This window comes from Solenopsis invicta, chromosome 14, assembly GCF_016802725.1.
Source record: "Solenopsis invicta isolate M01_SB chromosome 14, UNIL_Sinv_3.0, whole genome shotgun sequence".
NCBI classification, from domain to species: domain Eukaryota; kingdom Metazoa; phylum Arthropoda; class Insecta; order Hymenoptera; family Formicidae; genus Solenopsis; species Solenopsis invicta.
In genome coordinates, this window is record NC_052677.1 from 6,039,110 (window position 1) to 6,064,370 (window position 25,261).

A 25,261-nucleotide genomic window follows, 5' to 3' on the forward strand; every position below is an offset into this window, starting at 1 on the left:
ATTTTAATTACGGCTACCCCTGGGAGTTAATTTTTAACAAAATCAACACCAGAATCAAAAAATTGATTAACACTAAATTAAATAACAGAGTTCATGACCCGGTCGACGAGTCTGACACATCCATAGAAAGAAAAAAGTTTTTGGTCTTTTCGTATATTAAAGACGTGTCGAAAAAAATATTTGCGTCCCTAAATAAAGATGAAATTATGCTAGGCTTTAGATGCTTAAATAAGCTGGACAAGTTTGTTAAAGTACACAAAGACGAAAACATTAAAACAGAGTGTAACAACGTCGTCTATAAATTAAATTGTAATGACTGTAACTCCTCGGATGTAAGACAGACAAAAAGGAAATTCAAACAAGAATCAAAGAACACATAAATAACATTAAACTCGAAACATCTAAGATATCCGTGATCAGCGAACACAGACTACAACAAAATCACTTTTTTGATTGGAAGAATGTCAAGATCCTTGATTTCGAATCCAGTTATTTTAAGAGATTGATATCTGAAATGATACACGTCAACGAACAAAAAAATGGGCTAAATAAAAAAAACGGATACAGAACTTTTAGACGACTGTTACAGCATGATTTTTAACAAATTTATCAATGTTTGAAAAGACTAAAGTAGAAAATATTATTATAAACAGCAGAATATTTGACAAACATAGGTCATGCTCGCTTCGCAGCAGTCTTCCTTGTCACACCAATCAGTAAAGATCTATATATTTTTTAAGTTATAAGCAACCAGTGTTAAAAATGTTATACAACGGCTCTAACGACAAACTGTTAGTTACGATATGAAAGGTTCTTTTTTTTTGACACAATTGTATAAAACGTTCATTATAAATATTATAATATCTTTTTATTTTTTATTTTTTCTTCCTAAAGTCTTGATGGTCAAATGAATTGCATAAGTCGCGTGACAAAAAAACGAATGGTCGTTTAGACTTTTGGACACGATTTGTTTCGCGTATGGGAAACGATGAAGCAAAGAAGCTGTAGACCAAGGATTCCGAATCATACGAATTGTACCGTCATTTGCATTGAGAACATTGCCGTGGGAGGAGAGATAGATAAATTGCGTTATAAATATTGTGTTAGTAATGTAAGAGTACACAGAAGACTTCATAGAGTCAAAACATTTGTGTCAAAGATACTATTAAATACAATTTATATTTAACAATTAATTAGTTCCGGACACTCAAAATTTAAATACAATTAATTAGTGGAAAATAGAATAATGAGAGTCAACGCGGGTCAAAGAGCATAATCACAAGTATCAATATTGAATCATTTATTCAATTCAAAATTACAAAATGAACGTTTCAACTCGCTTTGGAGTCATCTTCAGTGCAATAAAAAATAGTACAGACAATAGAAATAGAAGCCGTCATCAGTCACCGAAAACGGGAAGCATCCAAATTGCCAACAGTTTGACAAATCCGTGGCATTTTTAACCGTGAAAGTATTGCAAGAGATGACACTTAACTTTACAACTGTCGTATAATTGTTTTGAATCTTGATAAATTATTCTAATTGAGACTATATTTTCTCGTCGTCGTGTTGCAAGAAGTGACACTTCACTATATAATTGTCAAATGATTATTTTATATGTCAAAAAATTATTTTAGTTGCGACTATATGTACTCGTGGATCCCCATTTGAGCTGATGATGACTAATGAAGCTTGAGATAAGTTTTGTCTGCAGAAATTAATTTCTCTTGACGAAGTAAGCACTCAAACGTTACTCGTTTCACACCAACACGTGCTCACGGTTTCGAGTCCGAATGCGTACTAACTGTCCGGAACATTACATTCTACCTGAACGTTACGCAGAAGATCAGGCGGTTGAAAATAAACAACAGCAAATTCAAATGCATAAGTACCAAAAATATATAGAATAAATTGACGGTGAGTCAAATATTACGAAAAAATTAGTTAATCTTGTATCACTTTGACGGATTAAATTATAATTATAATTATAATTTACTCAATAACGAGAGATACACATGATGCAAATATTCGGTGTCCGTTTGTAAGTTGAGACTTTTATCTTGTAAATGAATATGTAGCATTTCAGAAATCAACTACTTGCTTAAGTAGCGCTCATTATCTAAGAGTTTGATGTTCTCCCAATCAAATTTGTGATTACAAATAAGTTTGTGTTCTGTAATGACAGAGTGACTGTGCGTGTTCCAATTAATGTGGTTGCGATGCTCATTAATTCTTGTTTTCAATTTCTTGCTGGTTTAGGCCACATATGACGCCTCGCAGGCTTCACATGCAATTTTATACCCGACATTTTTTTTTAAATTAATCAGGAGAATATCCTTCTGTACTTTGATAACCCTGCTTAATTTATTAAAACTAAAAAATGTCAATTTTACATTTAAACTATTTGTAGTCTTAAATTTATCTGAAATTGTAGGAATATATGCCAACAAAAACCACCGCGTTTTTACACTTGTAGTGTTATTGCCGATATCATTGACTGTCTGTCTTAGTGTGTTTTTATGAATAAGGGATTTTAGACGGTTATTGATTGTTTCGAAAATATATTTAGCAGCGAGGGGGATAGTCATTAATTAACAAGGTTTTAACAATATGCTCAATATTCTTTTGATGAAATTTGGTGTCAGATAATAAAAATGCCCTGTCAACCATTCCCATGATAGTCCCTCTTTTTGTGATAAAAGGCAAACCGAAAAAAAATTTAAGTGTCGGCCTGAATAAGGGGGCTCGTGAAACCAATCAAACATCAACTTATTGTTGTTTTTAATGATAGTGATGTCCAAAAAAATCTGTCCTATCGTCCTCTCTCTCCAACGTAAACTGCATTCTTGACTGGAACGAGGTAAATGTCGTTAATGTGAGGTCAACTAAATTATTTAGAATTGTCATAACTATATTATCCACATATCTGAAGTAAAATGGCAAACAAATTCCGATTTTTTCGAGAACTTTAGCCTCTAAATCTTGCATGACAAGGTTAGTAATTATAGGAAGTGGAGAATCCATAGGGGTGCCAAATTTTTGTTTGTGGAACCTGTTATTAAAACTAAAATAAGCCTGACAGCTTGCAAAAATTCCTCCTTCGGGATGCTGCAAGCATTCATAAGGTGTTCCCATCTGTTAGAGATGCTTTCTAATGTTAACTCTGTTGGGATGTTGGTAAACAAGGAAACAATATCTAAAGAAATGAGAATGCAGTCTGGATCCAATCATTCATCCCTTAGTTTTTGAACCAGTTGAAAACTATTGTCTACTCTACTTGGAGCTTTAGGAATGTTTTTTGAAATAAGTTCATACAAAAAGGTGGCCAGACTGTAAAGTGAGCTATCAATTGATGAGATAATTAACCTGAAAGGAACTCCCGGTTTGTGGGCCTTAGGAAGACCATACGCCCTCGGCAGCTTGCCTTTACTACAGTACACTTTTTTATATTTGGCATTCGTGATATAACTGCATTTTTTCCACAAGCAAATCCCGCGCGTTCTTTATCAAAGTGTTAGTCGGGTTCTTTTTAATATGTACATAAGTGTCCTGATCTTCAAGCATCCGCGATATTTCTTGTTTATAAGTATTACTGTCTAAAGCTACCGTGATGTTGTCATTGTCCGCCGTGAAAATTATTCCTAGATTATTTCGCATAAATATTGTAGTAAATTTCATCAAGAAGTTTAGTTTGCCAGTGACTTTATTTTTTTGCTGTGGCAACAAAAGAATAATGTTAATAATTTGTATCGAATATCTCTGACGTTCAAATGTTGCTCTGGTCTCAATTTGTACAAGTTATTCTTAATATTTTTTATGTATTCAAAAATTGCTTTTCTTCTGTCGACCAACGGTAGGGAAAAGTTGTCTCCTAATTGTAAAAGAATTTGTATTTCTTTTGAAATCTGGGCTGCTGATAGATTAATGATTTGGATTTTTCCCTGATATTTGAAAGGGAGATATCATTCATAGATTTAAGAAAGGTTAGGTTAGGTTTTTGTGTCAACATGAGCCACCTGCAAGGAAGAAATGTTAGTTGGCCATAATGAGAAATTTGGTTCTACACTGTCATTTAACGTCGTTTCAGAAGTCGAAATGTCCCTGTTTTTGTGAAAATAGTAGTAATTGACTAGTTTGATTCTATCAACAAGGCGTTTCGTAAGCCTTGAGGATTAACCAATTCAGCTTCTCGTCCAATTTTTTATGTTCTTGATTAAGTTGGAAATGGAAAGTAACTTCCTGTCTATTGAGAAAGGCTTGACAAGATATTAGTTAGAACGTGTCGCGAGATTTGCCTACAAAGATAAAAAATTTGTTTTTGGGAATGGTTGATAGATCTAAAAGCGTCGTTTAGCTCAGTTTTCAGAATTCTAATGATAAATTGATTATTTAAGTAATTCCATTTGTGTACCGACCAAAAGTGAAAAAAATTGAGCCTATGGTTTACAATAAAATACAAATGTGGTGGAGTTAAATTATTCCTAATGCACGCTCTGAAGAATCTAATGCGGATCTTATTCTTAATGACATTCTTATGGTATTTTATCAAAAGTTTGATAAAATGAAGTTAATGGCGACAGTAGCAAAAGTCGTAAATATGAAGTTGAAAAAAGATACAGTATTTGGGCGCATTTTGCAGCCAGTGTAAATTACACAATTAATTAGTTCCGAACTCTCGAAATTTAAATACAATTAATGAGTGAAAAATAGGCTAATGAGAGTCAACGCGGATCAAAGAGTGCAATCACAAGTACCAATATTAAATCATTTATTCAATTCAAAATTACAAATATAGTCTCAATAAGAATAATTTTTCGAGATTCAAAACAATTATACAACAGTTGTACAGTTAAGTGTCATTTCTTGCGATACTTTCGCCACTATAGATTTGTCAAACGTTGACGACTTGGGTGCTTCCTGTTTTGGATGACTTATGACAGCTTCTATTTCAATTGCCTGTACTATTTTGTGTTGCGCTGAAGTTGACTCCAAAGCGAGTCGAAACCTTCGTTTTGTAATTTTGAATTGAATAAATGATTCAATATCAATACTTGTGATTGTGCTCTTTGACCCACATTGACATTAGCCTATTTTCCACTCATTAATTGTATTTACAATAATTTATATTTTATACAAACACCTATTATTTTTTGCTCGTTTTACTGACCTTATTTATTATTTTGTTAAATTGTATACGAGATAATCAGATTATCATTAAGTAGTCCACTTTTTTAAACAATTTAAATTCTTATTAAAATTTTGATACATACTGAACTTCAATTTTATTTCTTTCAGGATTTAAAAATTTGAAAATGAATATACTTGATAAACAAAAATAATAATCAAACAGGTCGATTCGGTCAAAGCAAATTTCGAGAATGCTTTTATGTAAATTTTTCAAATTTTAGTTCACACACAGCACACACATATATATATATCAGAGGTGTGTGTGTGTGTGTGTGTGTGTGTGTGTGTGTGTGTGTGTGTGTGTGTGTGTGTGTGTGTGTGTGTGTGTGTGAATATGTATGTATGTATGTATATCTCTAATATATCACTTTAATATATGTTATTAAAAAGATAACATATAATTAATTCTTAAACACATAAGAGGGTTTGAGAAACTCTAAGTTTCGAACGCTTGCTGTGTGAAGACGGAATGAGAGAGGAGGTTTGAACCAGGATGTAAAAAAGTTTGAATCTCCTCTTTTCATTGATTTGGTTGACTTTTTTGTCAACTCGAATTCAAACGGCACGGCAGCAAAGTTTTGTTAGGGTCAATGTGACCCATATAATGTGTGAATAAAATTTTTTTGTGAGTAATTTTATTTAAAAAACTGGACAAAACACGTTCAAATAGGTCCGTTTGCGTATGTTATTGTGTTTAAAGTTAAAATACTATAGTGCCGTGAAAAAGAGGACTTCTTAGCGTAAGGTCCAAAATATGGAACACATCAATTTTTAATTTTAGACACCTTGAGTTTATCAAAAATATCTCATATTTGCTTTGTTACGTAAATATATTTTTAAATATAGGAAACATTTGTATATTATGTATGCATAATTAATGTTTTCAACAAAATATAAATTCAATAAAAGATGTTACGATGGGTCAGCTGTCAAAATAAATTTATTATCATGCTCATATGATAAAAACTTTTATAGTAGTATATCGATAAAATTGTCACTGCATATTTGTATGACAATTTCAATGTCAAGAGGTATTTTCGTGGTACCTTCTCCTCTTGTCAAGTCACCATGCCTGAACGCGCGAAATGTCAGCTCTGTGATTCGTAAACTTTAATTACGAATAATTTGAAAATCATTATATGACATTTTTGTATTAAGATATTTTTTTTAGAATGTTCCAAAGAATCCACCCTTCATAGGAAATATGATCTTTTTGGGACATCCTGTATATATATATTATATATATATATATATATATATATATATATATATATATATATATATATATATATATATATATGTGTGTGTGTGTGTGTGTGTGTGTGTGTGTGTGTGTGTGTACACACACACACACACACACACACACACACACACATACATACACGTGCGCTCGCGTGCGCGCACATTCTGAAATAATCTGAGATTTCTCGTTTTATAATTTCTGATCTGGAAAGTTTCAGATTTCATAAATCTTAAAAATATTTAAAATTTTAAAAATAAACGTTCAAAAAGATATGAGAATTTTTTCATCACAATTGAAATTTTTCTTTTCATCACATTGTAAGATCAGTAACCATATTGTAAATATTGACAGAGAAAAAGAAATCCTTCTTCAATCAACATGGTTGGAATGACACAAAGGCCATGGACCCCTACAAAAAGACGAGGCCCAATTGCCGCCGAATATAACAGCCCGGGACCAGCTTGTGTAACTTTACCACCATTAATAGGTTATTATTTATATCATAATATATTTAAATCGGCATTTAAAAAATAAAAAATTTTACTTTAACAAACTTGAAAAAAGTTTAGGTCTACATATATGAAATAAAATATTTGAATTAGAAAATGAGGTTATTAGAAAGTTAAAATTAAGAAATACTGTTAAATTAATGACACACAATTCTAAAAATAGTGCAAATAAATCGTATCCAATGAAAGACGTTTAATTTTATTGGTAAAAAGTTCATAATTTATAAAAAAAAAACAAATTTGCAACATTAAATTTTTGTATGCTAAATTGATTTATTTGCAATGAGTGTAATGCAAGGAAAATACAGTTATTAATTTATGGCGCTTCTCATGTGAATAACAGTTTTGTAAACCTAATATTTAGGAAAAAAATGTTTTATTTGTATTTAAGAAAGAAACAAAGTTTATTGAAGGAAATTGTGTACCTATTCTCTCTCTCTCTCTCTCTCTCTCTCTCTCTTTCTTACTCTTTCTCGCTTAATATATCCTCTAATTTTGAATCCTTTAATATTTCAATTCTGATAAAAATTGATTTATGTTATTTTTTAAATGTCTGATTCATCTACTCTTCACAATACTATTGAGCAATTATTAATAAATAATATATTTTACTACAAATATACATCTATCAGTGTATATATCTTGATTAAAGTTACAATTTTATAGCAATTAAAAACTTGTTATATGTTGTTTTATTTTTTGGTATTCTTTAAAAAAAAGTAATTAATTTTAAGATATTAAAATTAAATTTCTGTCTCCGTTTATTAAATATTGAAAATGTTTCTATTTTAAATATACTAATGTTTTTAAGGTAGTACATTTGCAAATTGAAAATAATGAGAATTTCTTAAAATTGAAGCTATAGGTACATATTGTATTAAAAGACGTTGACAGACTATTGCAATTATAATGAGATTGACAATCTCAATACTGCGATATAAGCAATTACTCAATACTGCGATATAAGCAAAACTACATGTTTTATACGAGTTGGCTATACGAAGTTTATAAAAATGCCATGTTTATTTTTGTAATGCCTATACTAGAAATGATATATTAATAAAAATCTGAGATAGAGGAACATCAAACTAATTTTGTAAAAAATATCATAATTTTTTTACTATTTACTTTGAAAAGTAGAACCATGAAAAAAATTTCCGATTTTGTTTGACATGTAGATGCAATTGATAGAAACGATTAGTGAGCATTTCGTCAGTGAGCATTGAGCTGTATTACTATGCGTCTATCTATATTCATATCTTTTCACGTGTGCGCGTGGCGTAACCAAAAGTTTTCTTGCGGGAATTGGAGTATTACTACAAACGCGTAAAGGGACTTGATTTTCAAATGATATTATCGCAAGCGTATTACCTTAATCTAAAATCTAAACAAAGTCTAAAACTAAAATAATTTTAAATATTTAAAAAAAGTAGCAAAACGTTTTAATCAGCTATTAATTATTAATTACATCACTTATAATTAATTGTTAAGTACAAAAAGTTGTTAAACACAAAATATGTTAATATCTTAAAATTAAATTCTTCTGTTTTAAGTCACTTATACTTTTATATAATACAATTATACAGATACATAATTATAGTTTACATAATTTATTTGTTATGTATAATTATATTTGTTGTGTGTAACAAAGTGTATTGCAAAAATTTTTTTCATTTCTTACGTTTATTCATTAGATTTTATTACTTTTAAAAATGATTGATAATAGCGTATTTAAAAGAAATTTTATGATTCATTATTATTAGCTTCAACATTTACTAGTTTTACATAACTTTTGTTAGTAATTTTATAATTTTCTTTTATTACAAAATATAAATCATATTAAAAACAATTTCCTTTTCATTAAACAGAAAATTCATTAGGCTGGAAACTGTTGTGACAAATGAACTTGATAATTAGGATATTGTTGCAACAATTATCCGCATGACTGCGTACCAATTATTATGTATTTATGATTTACGAGAAAGAAACAACTAACGACAACAATGATCTGCAATTAACGGACAACTGTCTATTACCATACAATAATAATAATATTACTTTGTAATTTTTTTTCACTTTTTATTGTTTTAGTTAATTAGTATTTATTAAACTTTTGTCATTGTACGATAATACGATATAGAGATTTATTATATAGTGATATTTTGTAATTCGTAGGAAAAACACTTACAGATTCTAAACGAGGAAGAGCACCAGCATTCTCCTTTGGCAGCAGGTAAAATTGACAATTTAAGTCTGAACTAAATTTAATATTCAATTTTTTAAACTGTGTTATTTTGTAAATTATTTTATAAACATACTTTAATATTATAAGATTATCTTAATACTGCATTAGAATTATTTCTTTTTGCAACCCTAAAATTAGATAAATGACGCAATTTCTAGCAGTAACCCAAATACTGAAAATTTAATCTCAAATTCTTTTTTAATTTGAAGATTAAAGTTTTTCTTTTAATGAAAAATGTTACAATTATAAAACTTTTTAAGAATTCAAGTACAATTAAATGTAATTATGTAATGATATAATTTATAATAAATGTAATAATATATAATATGTATATACGTATAATTTATATATTATAAATATTATATAATACAGAAAAGCATTTAAGATCGAATTTCCAGTATTTGAGACTGTCAATAAATGAATCATGTACACCATGCTTTATAATTCTTTAGCTTAGATAAGCAATATATAATTTAATTTTACATATAATCTCACATATTAAAAATTTTTTAGACATACAATCAAAAACAATAATGCTGGACCTGGTCCTGGGCAATACAATGTCTCTGGGCTTAGCGCAAAAGGTATAAATTACAAACAAAAATTAACAGCTTATCATTTATTTAAAATTTTAATAAAACCTCGAAAATATTGTCAATAATTATTTTCTAGAATCTACCTAATTATCTAAATAGAATCATCTAATTTTTTAGAAAAATAAAATCGAGGAAAAAGCCAAGATATTTTTGATTTTTTTTCGAAAAATATGAAAAGAAACGATTATAATGTTATACTGGTGTTTCTAATTTTCTGGAAAAATAAAATTGAGATAAAAACCGATTTTATAATATTTTTGTCAAAAAATATGAAAAAAACTATGCTAATGTAACAGCAATTATAATTGATAAATTACTTGTACTTATTAGAATTCTTAAATATGAATGAAATCTTTAAATTATTATATTGATGTAAAGATAAGAGTGACATTATCTTGAGAAAAAAAAATCCAGAAATATAAAGAACAAAAACAGAAGAATTGTTTTTTCCAAAAATTTTAAAAAATTTGTCTGGTTTATGAATAATAGATGGAAGACATTATTTATAATAAATTTGTTTTAATTATTTAAACAAAATATTTATTTTGATTAAATAATGTGCGATGGTGATTATTTTTTTCATGTTAAAAATACGAACGAAACAATAACATTGAAGTATTAAGCGAAGTGAAAACGTCTTATGAATGCGTGATTGCTTTGCGAACTTGCAAGTTTCGTCGGCCACGATATCGACCAAACTCCAAACCGCCAATATTCCATGATACATTTTAGTGGCCTATGTTCATGAAATTCCTTCACTTTGGACTTGAACAAGCGCGATCAATGTGTACAACTTTTTTAAATTCCTATTTTGAATAATAATATACTTTAATTTATTAAATCACACAATATCCTGGTAAGAAAAAGGTTGATAAAATTTTGATAAAATTTTTATAAACTTGACGTTTCGATAAACTTAATGTTGAATTTGATGAATTAAAGAATATGCAAATTGTAATTCCATTTCGTTGAAAAAAATTTCTTTATCTCTCTTGAATTTGAGAAATTTTTAATTTTAGAATTAAAAACTAAAATATTAAAACATAAAATTTTTTAATTCCAAGCGTTTTCTCATTTGTCTTTCTTTTATTTAACACAAATTAAAGGGTATAGCGTAATAAAAAAAGTGATTTTGGGTTCTGCGTATTAATCAATTTTATGTAGGGCAAACTCTACATCCACATAAAAAAAATTTGTGCAAAGTTTCATTTCAAAAGACCCCCATAATTTTGAGATATCGCAAAAAATGTGATTTTTTATTAATATTTTTTTTCTCCGCTAAATCTAAATTAACCTTAACAAAAAATTCATGATTATAAAAGGTATTCATATACATAAGCTGTAATTTTTTGTCATTCTTTATTGAAAATTCTGTTTTTAAAAAATCTATAATTTTTTAAATCGCATTTTTTCTTGATCTAAAATATTGGCCATTTTTTTTAATTTATTGGATAAGTCATATAATATATTATATTTGATATTTTTTCAGATTTTTTAATTTGGTGGAACGTGTAAAGAAATGAAAATAAAAACAGGCTTTTAAAATTATTTTTTTGATCTTAAGTACATCCGGTTGACATATATTAAGTTGTTTTTAAATACAATGACTTTCGATCACACATTTGCAAACAGTAGAGGAAAGACGGCGGTTGTGGAATACATCTGGATTGGTAGAATATTATGTTATTTCGTATAATTTGCATTGAATTCTAAAAACAACTGTTAAAATTACTTCGTTACAATCTATTTATATTGTAAGATGGTTATTAGTCGATAGTTTTTATAAAAGCTGAATTCCAGTTTTGCAGATAACAGAAATTTTTACAGGTGTACGAGGTGTGATCAAAAAGTAAGGTGACTTTTCATTTTTATAAAAAAATATTCATTTATTCATCCAAAATTATGTTATCCCCTTCAAAATAATCCCCCTCTGATACAATGCATTTGTGCCAGCGCTTTTTCCAGTCGTCAAAACATTTCTGAAATGCACTTTTGGGTATTGCCTTGAGCTCCTCCAGCGATGCAGCCTTAGTCTCCTCAATCGTCGCAAATCTTCGTCCTTTCATAGGCCTTTTCAATTTTGGGAAGAGGAAAAAGTCGCAGGGGGCCAAGTCTGGTGAATACGGTGGCTGAGGCATGATGATAGTATTGCTTTTGGCCAAAAACGTTTTCACTAGTAACGACGAATTTCGCTGACACACGTGTCATACCCAAAACATCCGTTAAAATTAATTGGCATGAGCTAAACGATATGTTAAGATCATCAGCTATTTCTCTAATCGTGATTCGACGATTTTTCAACACAATTTCTTTCACTTCCTGAACATTTTCGTCGGTTTTTGACGTGCTGGGGCGTCCAGAGCGAGATTCATCGTTAACATTTTCTCGGCCCTCTTGGAATAACTTATACCATTTATAAACATTTTTTTTGATCAAAATTGACTCACCGTACGCCACTGTCAACATTTCAAGAGTTTTTGAACACTTAATACCATTTTTTACACAAAAATTAATACAAACTCTCTGCTACATTATTTTCAACAGCAAAAAATCGCCGAGCACGCAAACACGAGTCTAACCTGTATGCCTCTCATATAAAAACAACACATGCTATATAGTCAAAACTGTGAACATATGATCGTGACGAGTGTACCAACACAAAAAAAAAATTTTGAAATTAGAGTGTACAGAGCGCGCGAAATTCAAAAAGTCACCATACTTCTTGATCACACCTCGTATGCTTTCTACGTAATTTTCAGAAGTATATTACATATTATTTTTTTAAATTTTAGTCTAACTTGAAGGCTTTGAATGTAAATTTTAAATAACGTTATTGGGAAATTCGATGTGTCACTACGCTACCTAGCGGGAGAAATCCGAATTAGCGCGAGTAGGTAGCTCTGTCCGTGTTTATATAGCAATCAGCCGAATTTAAATACAAATTGCAATATAGAATAAGTTATGGAGTTTTCACCGCGAAAAAATAAAAGCAATATTTTTTGTTGTGTCTTTGGTTGCACTAGTCAAGCTCGCAGAAATGACACTGTTAGATTTTTTCATTTTCCTGAAGAAGGCAAAAATCTCGTTAAATTCATAAATAAGTTTAATGCAGAGGAAGCAATTGATTATCGAACAGCGTGGATTAAAGTATTAAAAATGGGAAAAAAGGTTTCTGCTTCTATGAGAGTGTGCTCTCTTCATTTTACAAAAGAAGACTTCAAACCATCACGTAAATATCATTATAATTAAAAATAAATATAGGTTAGCAGGCCTATATCAGTGGCAGCGATTCTAGTGCTAAATAATAATTTTTAAATTTTCTAGCTTATGCGAACTGCAATCTGCATTTTTGTCGGACTTGAAACACAGTTATTGCATATAGGTAGAATATTTTTAATAGTTTAATATTAAGAAGCATCAAAATCCCCTCTCCCTTGACATAAGCTTGCTAACCTATGTTTGTTTTAAATTTTGTTAGTCCGAGTTTGACTTATTATTGATTATTATAATTATTATTTATTTTTGTAACGTTATTCCTTAATTCTTTAAATTATAAAAAATACTAAGTTCTGTCACATTTTTTAGAAGGTAAAAATCATATACGTCATTTAAAGAAAACAAGCATTCCATCGCTTAATTTACCAATTGGATCAACGAGAAAAGTTAGTCCGCAAAGAAAAATTCAAGCAAAATGCAGAGAAGAAAGATGGCATAAAAGATCTTGTGTAAAACAATTATCAGTAGAAAATGTTTGTGATGTACCTGAAAAAGAAATTGTAATGCAAACTACTGTTTCTGATAAAACAACTGATCAAAATGTAATTGAAAAAACATTGCCTGCAATTAGAATAATTGATGAACATGGATGTCTTGCAGAAGTTGTGGAAGAAAATGTCAAAACTTCCTTAACAAATAAGGATATAGGAATACAAGTTCAAAGTGATAATATTTTTGTAAAATTTTCAAGTATTATTATTTCTGATACTGAATTAAGTACATTAACTGGCATTTATAGTTTTAGTTTGCTCAATACAATTGAAACTCTTGTAAAAACTACATACAAGGAAACACCTACTGCAAATACAAAAATACGAGAAACAATAATAATGACTTTTATGAAATTGAAACAAAATATGTCTTATGCTTTGCTATCAATTTTATTTAAATGCAAACCAAACACTTGCAAAGAAAAAATATTTCAAATGCTTGACATTTTATATATTTGTTTAAAGCCAGCTATTTAGTAGCCAAACAAAGACAATATTTTAAAGAATATTCCGCTATGTTTTATGGGGTTCGAAGATGTTCGAGTCGTAGTTGATTATACTGAAATTAAAATTCAAAAGCCAAAGGATTTATGTTGCCAGATTACAACTTTTTCGCGTTACAAAAGTAATTACACAATTAAATTTATGACTGGTGTAACACCAGTTGGTTTAATTTCATTTGTGAGCAAATGTTATGGAGGACGTGCTTCTGACAAGGCAATATTCGAGCAAAGTAAAATCATACAGAAATTAAATAAAAAAGACGCAATCATGACAGATAAAGGATTTCCAATTGACGATATTTGTAAATTAAATGATATAAAACTTATTAGACCTCCTTTTCTAAAAGATAAAAAACAATTTTCAAAAACAGATGCAAAATTAACCCGTAATATTGCCACAGCACGAGTGCATATTGAAAGAAGCAATCAAAGGTTAAAAACTTTCCAAATCTTAGGATCTACAGTGCCTGCGTGTCTTATAAGTAAAGCTGATGAAATTTTCAATATTATTTGTGCTGTTGTAAATTTGAGTGCTCCAATAATTAAAGATGATAAATTTTGTTCACAACACAAAGCAAAATAAAAATATAGTATCTTAACCTTTGGTAGTAGTTATTATATAAAAGATTTTATACACTTTATATTATGTATGTATTTTGAAATTATAACATTTTCATAAACTTTTTCTTATAAACTTTATAACATTTTTATAAAAAGGAAATAGAAAAGTTGAAATCTGTCTAATCTTCTTCTCTTTTCTTTTCACATATGAAGTGTATCATCTTATCGAAATAAATCTTTTTTAATGACCACAATATATCTTTGGCGTATTCCTCATCAAAGCTAATTGATAATGTTATTAAATTATTGTCAAATGGAGTATAAATTATAAAATCAGTTGACTGCAAATTCAAAATTGCCATGCTTATTTGAATTTGTGCATAATATGCATGACGCTGTTTTAAAGTTAATTGATCATTTTTTCTTTCGAGCCATTTAATAGTATTGATCACTTCACTCATTCTTTTTTTTCTACCTTCGTAAGGGCATTTTATTTCAATCAATTTAAATGGTTTATTATTTAAAAATAATATTCCATCAGGTGAACATGCAAGCCACTGATTTTCTTTGGAAACAATAAGACCGCACTCTACTACTTTCGATGAAATTAAATCTTCATAAACCTTCCATGCTATTAGTTCATATTCCAAACCGTGTTTAGTATAACAATTACTAAATTGTTTTCCATAAAAATAATCTAATGATTTCTTTTTCCAATCAGGATTTTTGTTTTTTCCATACGTAAATAAAGTATATGCATTACTTGAAGTTATTCGAAATTGTCTTTCGTTTAGCCATACTGAATAAAGTTCTCTGCTCTCAGTGCAAATAGCATACACATCCCTTTGCATGTGATTAAATAATTTTTCACAGCACTTTTGAAGCGGCTTAACAGCAACTTTATTTAAATTTGAAAGAAACTCAGAAGACTTCTGATTATCAAAAATGATTTCAATTTGTTCAGGATTGCTTGCTACAATATTTTTATTGAAATCTTGAAGGAGTTCGTGTCTTCCAAATCTACAATAAAACAAACACATATCAAATAGGAAAGAAAATAATACATTTCAGATAAAAAGATTTGAACGTTAATTTCCTTTAATTAATTATTGTCGTTGTCATTAAGTTAGGTAATAGTTTCTTTAATATGATTTTATGTATATAAATTAATTGATGTATTAATTAGCGTTAATAAAAAAATGTAAAAAACGTAAAGTATAAACATATGAATATTTAATGTATAAAAATGTACAAGATTCCAATGCCTTGATAATATATACGTATATAATAGTCATTGATAAGTTAACTACCGCTAACCAAAAATAGCATGAGTATAAAGTGTTTATCAAAATTACATGTGTTTTGATAGCGCTGAGGACGGATGATTTTGCACCATAATGTCTCTGATTAGTGATTCCTGTTCCTCCAATAAACAAAAATTTTCTTCAGTTTTATTTTTTTCATAATCTTTCTTTTCTTTACTTTGCTTCCCGAGGTTCTTCATCTTTTTTATTGAAAAACAATCGTGTTGTTGTAAAGGCCAAGGATCATATTTTTTCAACGATGATTTCTGTGGTTCATTCCACATGCATTTTTTATCCGTACAAGAGACGATATTTAAATCTTCCAAATCAAACCTACAATTAATACAATACAATAATATTAGTAAATAATATTATCATAATATTAACATATATTATTGTATTGAAATAAATAAATATGATTTGTTTAGAAAATTTGTATGCTGATATTATTTTCCGAGCTTTACATAATAATTTTTATATGTCAATGAGAGTAATAAATGATTTTACCTGCTACAGTAGAACAAAACTGCTAAAATGTGTTTACATGCACTCCCCAAGCCAGCTTTACAGGAACATTTCATTGAAATGACTTTTCCTTTCTTATTTATGTTTCCTTTTATTTCATGAGGAGCACTTTTTAAGTCCGAGGTTTGGAGACAAAATGCAGTAATCTCAAAAATGTCGTTATTGTCATCTGGCATTTTTCCACAAAAAACAACATGACCAGCGTTAATTAATTTTTCACCACCAATAAAATTTTTACTAGTTGGTGTCGAACTAGCAAAAATACAAATTTCTCCTATAGATACTCTCATTTTTATTTCTTCACGTATGACCTGGTATGACCGCTTATGTATGACAACAAACTAATGAAAGGACCTGTTGGGTTAGGTTACCTACTCGCAGTGGTTTTGATCGTTGGCGCTAGATGGCGGGATGTGAAAACCACGCCCCCATCGAATTTCCCAATTGAATTTAATGTGTATCATTATGTGCGTATAAATTGATAAATAAAGTCATGTTATGTGTGAGCGGTAGTTGTAGAATATGGTGGTCTGTCATATGTAACTTTTTTGTGACATTACAATAATCTTATTGTAGATGTATAATATTTATTAGAAGCAAAGAAATTATTTTATTTCAAGTTTTATTTAAAACATTTTTTACGCTAAAAAAATTATTTAATACAAGTTTTTTTTTTAATAATATACATTTTATGAAATAGTCATCAAAACTTATTTTACGGCCCTTATTTGTTTATGTTAAATCTACGATGGATGGATATTTTACCCTATATGACGGTTGATTATGTGCGGAGCCCAAAATCACTCTCGTTATTACGCTGTACTCTTTACGTTAATTAATTAATAACACATGACCAGCATTGTATCACAGCTTAAAAATTTTGTAGGGAAGGATGCTGCACCTGCCATGTCTTTATACGGCCGAACGAAATCGACAAGACTGGAAATTACACCAGCACCAGGTGATTACAATCCGGAAAAAGCGGAAAAAGTAATTCTTGATAGCTCGCCGAAATATTCCTTTGGTGTTAAAACGCAAATTGAGAAAATCAGTTGTACACCCGGTAAGTTTAAATTCTACACAATATGATTTATAGATTTTAATTGATCAACAAAAACATTTTTGAATGGCGCGTACGTGACATAAAGCTGAAATATATTGCTATTATATTAATATTTTTTATTATAAGTAATTTATTTCAAAAATATGTCTATTTACAGAAAACGTGTTATTATAATGTTATTATGATAAAATTTTATATTATTTTATTTTAAATACGAAATGTGTATAATATAATAATTTGTTCTACAAGAATTTACTATTTTTATATACTTTTCATTTTTTATTCAAGAAGTTCAATTTGATTTACTATATTACAACTACTACATTTTAACTCCTGACAGTATCTCAAGTAAATGGAAATTTGATTTTATAAATGCCTTCTTGAATATACATATACATTATACAGGCTGTCCCAGACCAATGTATACAGATTGTCACGATGAAGTAGAAGGGATCGAGATAAATCAAAGGTCTAATATCATTTTGCGGTATTTGCAATAATTTTCAAGTAATAAAATGTTAAAGTCAGCCAAATAAGAGCGCGCGGAGAGACAAGCGGTCGCTCGCCTGAGTCGTAGAACCGCCCACCGCGGCCCGACTGTAGGCGCCGGTAAGTGGCGCGCGGCGAGGGGAAGGATAGCTTAGCACCGCACCGCTCCCTCATGCCCCCGCATCGCGACGAGGCTACGGTCCTACGGCTCAGGCGAGCGACCGCTTGTCTCTCCGTGCGCTCTTATTCGGCTGACTTTAATATTTTAGTACTCGAAAATTATTGCAAATATCGCAAAATAGTATTAGACTTTTTGATTTATCTCGATTCTTTCTACCTCATCGTGATAATCTGTATACAATGGTTTAAGACACTCTGTAGATACTATTATACATAAATATTTTATTTTTAACTCCATATATATACCACATAAAAAAAGCTGAATTGCTTATAATGGCGGAAGTTTTTGTGATCTCAACTAATCAGATATTGAGCTTATTTATGGTGCAAACTATTGCATATATTGACATTCTATCAGCCATATTAAATTTCCTCAAGATGAACTCAAAATTTAATTGGCTGACTAATCTCCACTACCTTTAACCCGCTGTGCATCTATTGGAATGATTCACTTTTATTTTAACACCATAATACCACATTTATCGAAAACTTATTACTTTATCAAGCATTATTTATTATGTATAAGATAAACAAACTATACCAAAAATTTTACCTTAACTATATTATAAAAAAAATTAAAAAACAAATCATTTGTTTCTTATATTTGAAAAAAAAAACTTTTATACCCTGTCCATTGTCAGAACGTATCTAGCTTAAATAAAAACTCGTCCGTATCGCACGTTTCCCCAAAGAAGGAGACCGCTTCCCGCTCAGGCACGTATAGTCATGTTTTTTACAGTGAGTAGCATAAGAACGTCAACTTAGAGTCTATGGATAGAAGAGAAGAGAGTAATATGGTACCTATTTTTATTTTATTGAATAATTTTGTCAATAATTAATATTGTATATTAAAACTTGAACGATTGTATTTGTCAAGATATTTAACAGATTCTAGACTCAAAGTAATGAAATATTTATTACTTAGGACGTGATTTATAAAAATGTGATGCACAGCATAATCGGTGGAAGAGGAAAAGTAGTGGTAATATGGCTAGCCCAAAAATTCCTAGCTTTAAATTTAATACATTTTTTGTTAAACACACAGTATTTTGTTACAAAATTATATATTTTGTTAAAATAAACTGTTAAAATGCTTACAATATAATGCTGCCAAGTTTTAGGGAAAATAAGTGCTGACTTTGGTTCTATAGTAAGATCACAGACGTGTGTAATGACTATAATGTAATGTCGCGAAGACAAATAAATGATGATTTTTGTTATATAAGATCATAGTCGTAATGTCTACAATGTAGTATAATGTCACGAAGTTTTAAGTCAAATAAATATTGACTTTGATTATAAAAATTGCATTTGGAAACACTATTCAAGTGCCCCAGTGTATCATTCTATACTTATTTAACATTCGATAAATAACAAAGATAAAATGATATCTCCAATGTTACTGAACGCAGCTCTCAATCAATTTATTGAAGAAATATTTTGATATGTAAATCTCGATAGTGTCATAATACAGAACCGCTTAGGTGGCCACGTATCGAAAATCCTATGCTATTGAATAACTTCGTATAACTCGAAATATGTATAGCTAAAAAGTAAAAATATAAAAAAAATTTTACACACACACACACACGCACACGCAAATGCATACGCACACGCACACACATATATTTGTATACATACATTTATATACACGTATTCGTATGATTATATGCTCTTAAATTTAAAAAGAATGAGAAAGTATGTATAATTAAATATTAAAATGTACTTTGTCAAATGTTTAGAGATGCTCAAAGTAAAAATGCTTTATAGTTCAAGCAAAAACATTTTTCTGTAATTTCTCTGCACATTTTTCCGTTGTTTGTTTCAAAATTGAGCCACTTTGTGTAGAAATTGCGCAGAAATATGTGATAAAATTGCAGAAAATTTAGCAGAAAAATTTCAGGAATTTAAACATAATTTTAGTATAAAAATAGTCATAAAAGTAAATTTTAATTCTATTTCAATCTTTCAATGAAACTATTAAATATGTTTTTTTTCTTTTCTGGAGTCTAATTTTGGGCTTTTAAAAAATACTCTTGTTATGATAAGAGAAAAATTATATAATGCTTTTGTTTTATTCTGACTTTTTTACTTACGAGATAGAAAACTCTCATGTTCACCTAGCGATAGTGTCACGTACTATTTAAAAATCTTCTGTTTTTCTTACATTTCTCTGCAAATAACACATCCCTTTTACGATATACGATTTTAAGGCTCTTCTCTACCCGTCGCGGCCATATTGAAGTCGTGACGTCAGAATCATGAAATTGCGTGAAAAGACACGTAATTTTGTCTGACGTACCATTTGTAAATAAAGACAATTTGGATAAAACAGACTAATCGAATCGGTTTAAAACATTTGTAAAAATAGGTAAAGACTATCCTTTTGCTGCCTAACAGTCAGTAAATAATCGTAAAAAACATGTCAAGTAAAGCTATTCAAGCAGGAAAACAGACGGTTAAGTTGAAGTTTCTAATGTGCCATTTGTAAATAAAGACAATTTAGATAAAATAGACTAATTAGATGCATTTAAAACACTTGTAAAAATGAGTAAAAACTATCTTTTTTTGCTTAACAGACAATAAATAGCCCTAAAAGCACGTAAAGTGACGCTTATTCAAACAGAAAAACACATGGATAGCTATTGAAAGGAGTGAAAAATGTGCTTTTATGTATAAAATTCAAAAAAACTTTACTTGCAGTCCATTTATACAAATTTGGTAAATATGAGACAAGTCATATTTTCACAATGAACACATAATATCAAAATGACATGTACGACAACATCTCATCGTCAATCTGTCGCGTTTCACGTCTAAGAGTTCTAATTTTATCCTCGACGGAATGTCGCTACCGTCAACGCAGAGTTCTCGGTTGAGACGTCAGGAGCTTTAACGTATAATCGCAAAATGTACGTGACTTGTAGCTCACATTCCGAAAATGGATGAGATCGTTAATGTGCGGGGAGTTTTGAGCAATATGGAAAAAAAGCTGGCATGACCGCTCTCAGGTTTTTCTCTGATAAAGAAGAGAAAGAAATTGTGTAATAAGTGTGAGGTGACAAGATATCATATATCACATAATTCGCGTTAAATTCTATGATTAAATGTTAAAATTACTTTGTCTATTTAGACTTTATAGACAGGGTTGTTAGATTCGTGTCGAGAGTCTGTTGAAAGTCGCGTTGTGTCCCTAGCATCAACAATTGTATTAGATGTATGCATTAATTTTAAAGGATTTACAAGAGATCTAACTAGTATTATATCGCATCGGGCCAAATTGTTGCTAACTTCATGTCAAAGTACCATCAAATGGCTTTAGTTTTCTGTATGCGCCACTGTGCCGAATTGTAAACAACATTGTTTTTTGAGCATTAAATATGTCGAAATTCGTTCCAACAAAACGGCATTTGCGGGAAGCTTTGCTTTTTTGCTTCCATTCGAAGAAAAGTGTTGCTGAAAGTCAACGAATGCTGTCGGAAGCTTATGGTGATTATGCTCCATTGATTTCAACATGCGAGTACTGGTTTCAACGCTATAAAAAAAGTGATTTTAACACGGAAGACAAGGAACGTCCAGGCCAGCCGAAAAAGTTTGAGGATAAGGAATTGGAAGCTTTCTACGATCAAAACCCGAGTCAAACGCAAAAAAAACTTGCAGAATCATTAAATGTTGATCAATCAACGATTTCCAGACGTTTGAAGGCTATTGGAATGATTCAAAAGCAAGGATATTGGGTGCCGTACAAATTGAAGCCAAGGGACATTGAAAGGCGCAAAATGACTTGTGAATTGTTGCTTCAAAGACACAAAAGAAAAAGTTTTTTGCATCGTGTCGGGTGATGAAAAATGGATACATTACGATAATCCGAAGCGCAAAAAAATGGTGCAGGCCAGGCAAACCATCAACATCGACGGCAAAGCCGAATATTCATGGCGCCAAGCTCATGCTCTGTATTAGGTGGGATCAGCTGGGTGTACTGTATTATGAGCTGCTCCAACCCAACGAAACTATCACTGGAGAATGCTACAAACAACAATTGATGCAATTGAGCCGAGTATTAAAGCAAAAGAGGCCAGATTACGCGAAAAGACACGACAAAATGATTTTCCAGCACGACAATGCTCGACCTCATGTTGCGAAACCGGTTAAGGAAACATTGAAAGCGTTTAATTGGGATGTTTTACCACACCCGCCGTACTCTCCAGATATTGCTCCTTCGGATTACCACCTATTTAGATCGATGACTCATGGCCTGACAGAGCAGCGCTTCCATAATTATAAAGATATCAAAAAATGGATCGAATCGTGGATAGCTTTGTAACGGTGCGACTTTTCTCGCGGTCGCGGATTAGCTCGCCGGTGCTAGGGTCGAGAAAAGAAGGAACTCCGATTTGAAAAAAAATTAACAAAATATTTATTTTAAATCAATATCTCCTCACACTCCGTGATACAAAAAAAATAAAATTTATTAGGAAGAGAGGAAGTTAACACCTTCGGAACTCGTGTTCCCCGAAACGTTTGATAACACGCGGAAAGCACTTAAAACTAATCATAACGTACTCGCATAGAGAACACATAGAAAACTTAAACTAAATTAAGCGCTCGCGGCGTCGATTGAAATCTTAAGTCTAAATGCGAGACGCGGATTTTACAAACTAACGCTTGGAAAATATTACAAGTAACGTGGACTTAATGCTAACGCAACTTAATAACTATTGCTCGCCTGAGGAAGGGGTTAAGATACGCTCGCTTTGTTAGGAGGGCGTTTGTTCGGACGGAACGCTCGGGACGGAGGATATCCAAGGAAAATCCGGCGAGGAAGTTGTAACTCCGGGTAAACGCGTCGTCGCCGACCAAGTGAAATTATTCTAAATCTGCTCTGAAAATAAAACGAAAATTAAGTATCGAAATTATAGGACAGGTAACAGGTAAAGAAACGGGTAACCGAGTACGCCCGGTATCAGGGGGGCCGTAAACGGCCTGTGTCAGGAAGCCGAGAACGCCCGACACAGGAGTGCGGATGCCCAAGAACGCCCGGTGTCAGGAAGGCCGTGAACGGCCGGTGTCAGGAAGCCGAGAACGCCTGGTGTCAGGAAGGCCATGAACGGCCGGTGTCAGGAAGCCGAGAACGCCCGGCACAGGAGTGCGGATAACCGAGAACGCCCGGTGTCAGGGGTTTTCAGGAAACCGAGTACACCCGGTATAAGGAAGCCGAGAACACCCAGCCAAGGAGCTCCGAGTACTCCCGGAGTGTCGGTACCGGTGATTTGGAACCGACTGGTTGCTCCTTCCTGGTGTGGCTCCGTATTTACACCCTCCAGCCGCCCACGCAGTCGGAACCACGTGTTTACCCCACTTTTCGGCGTGCACCTACGCGCACGTGCCCGCGCGATGCTACGCGTGACGTCACGCGATCGGGCGCAGGAGCGAGCGAGATGGAGGACGGAACCGACGTCACGTGGCCGCGCGTGCGAGTGAGCGAGACGGAGAGTACTGACGTCACGTGATCGGGCGTGCGAGTAAAAGAGACGGAACGATATGTTATAATCCGGCGTGCAAGCGAGAAAGAGATATAATTTACCTTCGTAACGATGCTATCGTTACGTCATCCCCCTCCTCAGGCTGGTGGCGCGGAAATTTTAATTTGATTTTCGGCACATCGTCAATTGGCCTCGGTGATTAAATCGCATAATCCATCGGTCGCCCATGAGTCGCAATTTATATTTGCAACTTTTGTGTCCGGCGTAGTATGGTATGTCCACTACGCGGCCGTTTGGTAAAGTGATTTTTACCGGTGGTGGCGGGGATGGTATCACATTAACTTCCCGAATGTCCCAAGGCTCCGGCGTTTGTTCGCAAACATTCAATGGCTCTGGCGCTCGCCACGGTATTTGCGCCTCCATTGTCTTCGGATTTTTATTGTCTACACTAGTTTTTTCAATGGCGGCGACGATGGGATCTGCTTGCGGTGGTGATTTAGCGGTCTCGCTAGCCGTTCGTATGACCATCTTCTGGAGATTTAGGCATTTTTGCGAGCTTACATTTTGTTGAGAACGTCGGTGTTTTTTCGGCGGTTTCGGTAGGTCCGTGAGAAAGATCGTTTTCTTTACCGCATTCTCCCGGTCGCCTCTTTGAATTATTGTTCCGACGCGAGGTACACTTTACGATGGTACGGAGATCGACGGTTTAGTAGCTGGTTCTTCGTCCGAGAGATCGGAAATGTTGCTGAACAGTCGTTGGAAAATTTCTTCCTTGGTTTCAGTCATGGTGATCTTGCAAATGTGTGTTGTTTCCTCGAGCTTTTGCAAGCGACTGAGCTTGTGTGTGCGGTACTTGACCTTATTAACTCGGTGCGCTTTTGCAATGGTTTTTGGGTAATTTTCGAATTGCGCCCGTATAGACATGGCAACGTGGGGGCGCGAATTTTTCTGGAAGCGTAACGCAAGGGCGTCGCAAATTGGGAGCACGGCTTTACTTACAAAATTACAAATTGAAATTTCGCTTTCTTCCGGAGCGGTTTTTAAGTCTTGGACGTGCACATGTCGGTGCCAGCGTCCTCGCGTGTCGCGTAAATCCACAATTACCGGGGAAATAATGCGTCTCACCTCTAGCGGTCCAATGTATCGTGGAGCAAGTTTTGCATTGAATCCGGCGGCTTTATTTGATAGCGGGTACTCACGTTTCCAAACTTTTTCGCCGATTTGCGGTCTCCAATTTCTTCGCGGAGATTGTAGTGCATTTCTTGCTTTTGAAATGCTCGGGCTTGATTGATGCGGACTACCTCGAATGCTTTTTCTAAACGACGGCGCGTAATATGCGGTGTCGTGTTTTCGGCATACCGGCGATCTTGCGGATGTGGAAAAGCCAATTCGCGGCCATGATTTAAATAGGCCGGGGTATAACCCGTGGCTTCGTGCCTTGCAGTATTATATGCGAACTGCAAGGGTAGTAAATATTCATCCCAGCGTCTATGATTTTTTCCAACGAATTAAGAAATCATAGTTTTAATGGTTTTATTTGTTTGCTCGACAGGATTACAGTGAGGCGCTCTTACCGGTGTGGTGCTCGATTTGAAAGACGCGCAAG

At 32.2% G+C, this 25,261-nt stretch overlaps 1 protein-coding gene across 8 annotated transcripts in view; it reads left to right on the forward strand.

The window, feature by feature from the left end:
* LOC105203454 (nucleoporin NUP2) overlaps positions 1–25,261 on the forward strand; it is a 233,973-nt gene that overhangs the window by 49,978 nt on the left and 158,734 nt on the right. For 7 of the 8 annotated variants that reach the window (XR_005576312.1, XM_039457391.1, XM_039457389.1 and 4 more), the window contains exons 2-5: positions 6,782–6,917; positions 9,115–9,172; positions 9,698–9,768; positions 17,327–17,503. Coding sequence is in view for 7 of the 8 variants with exons in the window: in XM_039457391.1 (XP_039313325.1) it covers positions 6,782–6,917; positions 9,115–9,172; positions 9,698–9,768; positions 17,327–17,503 (442 nt within the window). In the remaining variant the exon portion in view is untranslated. The remainder of the gene's footprint in view (positions 1–6,781; positions 6,918–9,114; positions 9,173–9,697; positions 9,769–17,326; positions 17,504–25,261) is intronic. The other variant, XM_039457390.1, reaches the window with a different exon arrangement.